The following is a 5,948-nucleotide window of genomic DNA, read 5'->3' on the forward strand; positions in this document are numbered from 1 at the left end:
CCTTGTGATGGCATGGTGGGGATGAAAACAAAAATGAAGTAAGTTCATGAGATCATGGAAGGAGATACTTTGAAGATTGTACGTATATTATTTCAAAGAATTTACTGAAATGTATGTAGAATGTCATTCTCTCTCCCACCTAACAAAACAATAACGTTTTTAAAGCTAAACTTAAGTCTTATGTCTTCCTTGGAAAAGTCCTAGACTATTCCAGTCTCTTCTGAAATCCTGCAATATATACATGTTGTTAAGCAATTTAGCACTGCAGGTGCTAGACAAACTGCTCTGGGCTTGGCCATTTCAAATTATCAAAGGTAATTAACTCAGCATTTGAGCAGTGCATTTTTTGAGGATCCTTTTGTCCTATTAGGCTATATCTGAAAATCTCAGAAATTGCCTAATCGTTTGGAGGAAGAGTGATCAGACTTGCCAGGTTTATCCCATTCTTACTCCATGGGAAGGATGGTAAACAGTTTAAAAGTAGTCCCCATAATTTTTTTATTATGCATCTCTATCAGTAAAAAAATATATATATCACAGTGACCAATAGTCCTAGCTTGCTTGATGAGGGTTTTTTCCCAGAATATAGGAAAACACACTTCCTAACAAACCAGGAAATTGGTAACCATAAATTTAAACCAAAGGTATATATGTACCATTAATTACATGTATTATGTATATTTTTACAATAGAGCATTATATATTTTAAAATACACAAAAAATTGAAACTGAAAAAGGTGATATAAAATATATTTTTAAAAAGTGCTAAAGAGATGTTTATGCCAGGAAGACAATAATCAAATGATTGATATTATTCACTTGCCCCTGTATCTTTACAACTATATTTAATCTGCAATATCTTTTCAGCTATTTTTGCAAGATACGTGATCATTCCGTGATGCCTGGCTTAGTTAAAACTAGGTAATATAATCTGCAATTAAATCTATCTAGACTCACTCACTAACACAAAAAAATAAAATCCATACTCATCACTCCCAGTGGAACTCGCATTTTCCCTCAGGGAGGCTATGTGCCCCTTGGAACGCCCTCTACTCAGAACCACCAGGAACTCAACTGGAGTTGCACACATTGGATTTGTGCCTTGTAGCTAATGAGACCACACTGATTGTCATTAAAATAATTCAATAAGTACATACTAAGAATGTATATGTCTGACAAAATGCTGTGTTAAAAATTATTTTAGAAACAAAATCATTTTAGGCCTTGTCAATATAAGTGAAAATGAGATATTATTTATTAGTAGTAATAATTTATTAATAGTAATACCTAACACTAATTTCAATGTGCAAAACACTAAGTGCTTCACGTAATTTAGTAGATAAATGTCAAAGATTAAAATTACTGATATCCCATTTAGACACATTTAAGAATAATTTAAAATTCCTAAGAAAATGAGTAGCAACATTAGGAAAATGAATGAAGTGAACAGAGACACACACACACAATCCTCTCAAAAATTCTGTGCGGTAAATGCTATGAATTTTCATTTCTTGAACTACTAGGAGACTTAAAACTATTTTCATAAACTGCACTCAGATTTACAAACACTTTTTGAGAGTTGTTAAGATAGTCTGGAGGAATACTATTCTTTTTGGAAGGTTTTCTAGTTGTTGCATACTTATGACCATACTAAATAAATACTGACTTCAAGAATATAAGAGTAGGGGTGGCTCCATAGTGTAGCAGTTAGCACGTTTGCTTTACACACAGAAGGTCTTGGGTTCACACCCCAGGTGGAGCAATGGACCGGGCCCCAAGCTTGTGGAGGGAGACGCCCTGCCTTCAGAGATCCAGTTCTTAGAAAAGGAAACAGCAAAAAGGAAACAGCAATATTCGTAGGTCAGGGGTGGAAGTGGGGGGAATTAAAGAGGGGAGAAAAAAAAAGAATATAAGAGTAATGTAAATTTAAGAGCTAAAATTTCATATAAAATGAGAGAGGCAAACTGTAGTTTAGTTCCTGAGATGACCTTCCACCACATTGTTTGGGCTTTTGTGTGTGTGTGTGTCTCTATTCACTTCATTCATTTTCCTAATGTTGCTACTCATTTTCTTAGGAATTTTAAATTATTCTTAAATGTGTCTCAATGGCATATCAGTAATTTTAATCTTTGACATTTATCTACTAAATATCTTTCTCAGTTATCCTCTATTTACATTTTAATGAACTAAAGTCCATCTTCCCACTTTTTCTCAGTTTTTCCATCTGTTGAATGGAGATAATATCTATTTCTTAAGGTTTTTATATTTTAAATGAGTTGAGATTTTCCAAGCATTTAAAACAGCACAGGATAGTTCTGGAAACTGTAGTGATGATTATATAGAACCATGAAGGTAATTGCCATGGAATTTTATACTAAAAATGGTTAAAATGATAAATTTTGTTATGTATATTTATCATAACTAAAAAATCAAAAATAAAATAGTGCCTGACACATAGTAAGGATTTTTGAAATAATAGTATTTACTATTCTGTATTGTAATTGTTTGATGATTTGTATCACCTTTAACTTAAAGCTCCGTATGGATACACTACATACTATCTTGTTCAGTATTTGCAGCTCTAGCATCCAGTGTGGGCTCTGACACAAATACCTATTAAATTAATGAGTGAGGTGTGTGGCAATGGAATGAGCTGCCTAAGAGATGGTTACTTCTCTGTTAGCGTAATTATGTAAGCAGAGGATATGATGACCACCTATTAATGATGTGTCGAAGAATATGTCTAATAAGTGGGACTAGTAAAAGTGTCTAAAATTTCTTTGTAATCTAAGATTGCACCAATTCTGATTATCTCATGCTTTACTATAGCATTTTCATAATCTAACAGTACCAACATAACAAAGGAATGCCATCTTTCAGCACCTTTCACCCTTAAAATAGGCTCTGGTGATACAACACATTCTTAGCCTTTTCGACTCTCCTGGCACATTACATATTTTTTCTTTGTTTAGAATGCACTCTTTCACCTGTGCGCTTCATTTTCTTGATGTCACATTCTCCAGAATGGCTTCCCTGGTTCTCAAAAATGTTAGTTGCCCTATATGATGCCATAACATTTTGGCTTTGTATTTTTCAGTTGGTATAAAAGTTGCCAATTTGCTAGATCTCTAAACTGTAAGCTACTTGGAAGTAGGGTCTGTATCTTGTCCACCTGTCTTTCTCAACCCCCTAAAACATTGCCTGATAATAAATATTTACTAAAAGACTAAAGGTATGAATGAAATCATCTTGTGATGTCTATTGCTTTCCATTGTGTACACCATAGATAATTTTTTAAAACACATTTCTTTTTAGATATTTTGTTCAACCAGTTGCAATGCTTTCTTTGTGGCAAAATTCTGCCCCGGTGTTAATGATAGCTTAATGCTATGAAGTACGTTATACGCAAATGTGTATCCCCAAACAAATACACGTTTTTATTTTGTGCCCTGAGGTTATATTCTTCAAAGCAAGTTTTTCTTGAACAAAATGTTTGGAGGTAAAAAGCCCAGGCTAAAATTTGGTAGGACACTAGCCATTTTTATGTAAAAGAAGAAATGAAAACAAAAAGATCTTACCTACTGCGAACTAGACAATTTGTCAGAGAAGAATACTGATATTCCAGGCTGTCTATAAAATGCTGGTGAGAGAAGAGATGGAAATATTTGAACCTGATGAGAATTTGATGATCCCTAGTCTACCCCGTAAATGCTGAGCTTTCCAATCTTCCATTTATTTTGTGATTTTCCACAAAGGGTCATTAAAACACTGAGAGAATAGCTCAATAGGAAGTCCACCTCGAAAAAAGTATTTTTCTCTCCATGATGAAAGTAAAGGGGGGGTGGGGGGTTTCCTGAATTAAATTCTCAACAGGTAAGAATAAAAAAAATTAACTGAATTTTCATCAGTATCACAGAAGAATGTTCATTTACCCTTGCATAACTAGAAGGTTCCTCAGGCATGCTCATTATTTAGCAACTGGCATTTACTGTACATATGGTCCATTAATAAACGATGACACATCATTTGGTTTCAGAAGTCCTCTCTGAATAATATCTAACTACATTAATTAGTTTAGTGAAGAGCCTACACTCATTTAACTCAAGCCTCTTTGGTGAGTTCGGCCCACGGTTGGAGAGAGCTTCCCCCACCCTGCAGTCCTGGCTTCCCCACACACTTTTCCCTCCTCCCCCTGCGAGGCGGGACCCGGCTTGCCTGCACCGCCTTGTGGATTGGCAGGTCACCGGGGCGGGTCGGCGCGTGCGCACTGGCCTCCCGCGGCCGGTGGACCATGGAGGCCCCAAAGCTCTTCGCCCTGGAGGGGCACTTCCAATCCGTTCCCTTGACGCGAGGGGGCGTTTTGAAGCTGTGGCTGTGCGAGTCCTGGGTACTGCTTCTGGCTTCCGTTTTGAGCGCGGAATTTTTGCCACACGAAGAGGACGTAGATTTTATCAATGAGTACGTGAACCTCCACAATGATCTCCGAGGCAACGTCATGCCCCGAGGGGCTAACTTGCGCTTCATGGTGAGGCCCTGAGGCGGTTGCCCGAACCTCCAGCAACCCTTGTCACGACGCACCCCCTAGGCCTCATAAAGCCTGGGCCACTGCTCTGAGGCTCAAGGATCGCGTGGAGACGCGCTTTTAGTTTGGGTTTAAAAATAATGTGCCGCTGTCACATATTTATTACCAAGATTTTGCACAGGGCTGGGACTAAGATGAGTGGAGGCACACATCTGAGCTGCAAAATTTAGGACGTCTTCAGTTCGAGAAAATGATAGTTTAATTTTTTTTTTTAATTTAAAAATCAGTGCAAAAATATTGACGAAAATATCAATTTAAACAACAGGGCTTTTGGTCTTGAATTAGGGGGCAGTGAGTGAAGCACTCTCGATCACGATGATGCAAGTGAAAATTCAGATCCTGTTTTTATTTAAAATTTTGATTTTTCCATCAGGAATGTTTTTACACTAATTTTGCCTTTTAAAAATATTATTTACCTTGATTATTGAGTTTTTTGTATCCACCCTAAATTTTGCTCCAGAGGAAGTGTCTCAGTAACCTCGCCCTAATCCAGCCCTTAATTTGCATTGTCTCACAACGTTGTTTGTCTTTCTTTTCCATTGACACCTCCACCCCCTCATTTCTTTTTAACATCTCATCAGCTCCTCCCTTGTTGCTATGGGGTCGTTGCGATTGTCATTAAAAATGACTACAAAATTAATTAGGTAAATAATTTTTTTATCAGGCAGTTAGCTTCCAATTTACATTATAAATGATATTACAAGGACTATCTCCCTAGACAAAAGACTTTTCTTCCTTCTGGTTTAGTTCCTTAGGACAAATTCCAAAAATGGGATAAATAAATTAAGGATGTAATATTTTTAATTTACATGATGTATGACGATTGCTATTCTAGAGGGTTGTGCCAGATTAATTAAATAGCAGCAGTATATAAATGTTCTGTTTTCACCACATCCCCACTGGTTTGGGCATTCTTAATCACTTGCTAAACATTATAATTATAAACCGGTACTTCATTTAATGTTAATTTTTAAATGCTATTTTGATTGGTCCTATTTTAGTTCTTTCTTGTTCATTTTCTTTTCCTTTGGTTTTGTCAGTGTATTCCTCTTCTGTTTATATATTTTCTCCTACAAACATTAGGATTTAGTACTGTTTGCTGAAGATAGTTTTTTTCCAAGATAATTTTTGGCTTTTGAACTTAATCATAGAATTTGGGGATATTTGAAGTTTTAGTTATATTCCCCCCTTTCTCATTTATTCCAAGTTCGAAGAGTAGCCTCCCTTCTGATAATTAATAAACACACAATACTTTATAATAAAACTTCTTAAAGCTTATATATTTCTAATCTGTAAATATCATCATTCAAACATAAAGAAAAATATAGAAAATATAGCAGACACATATGTACCTGATATATAGATA

The 5,948-nt window shown here is 35.9% G+C and overlaps 1 protein-coding gene across 1 annotated transcript in view; it reads left to right on the forward strand.

The window, feature by feature from the left end:
- The first annotated feature begins 4,252 nt into the window (after positions 1–4,252).
- Positions 4,253–5,948, forward strand: part of GLIPR1L2 (GLIPR1 like 2) — an 18,002-nt gene continuing 16,306 nt past the window's right edge. Inside the window, exon 1 of the mRNA XM_023521005.1 lies at positions 4,253–4,525. Coding sequence (XP_023376773.1) covers positions 4,292–4,525 — 234 coding nt within the window. The 5' untranslated portion in view covers positions 4,253–4,291. The remainder of the gene's footprint in view (positions 4,526–5,948) is intronic.

Source organism: Pteropus vampyrus, unplaced genomic scaffold (assembly GCF_000151845.1).
Source record: "Pteropus vampyrus isolate Shadow unplaced genomic scaffold, Pvam_2.0 Scaffold9, whole genome shotgun sequence".
NCBI lineage: Eukaryota > Metazoa > Chordata > Mammalia > Chiroptera > Pteropodidae > Pteropus > Pteropus vampyrus.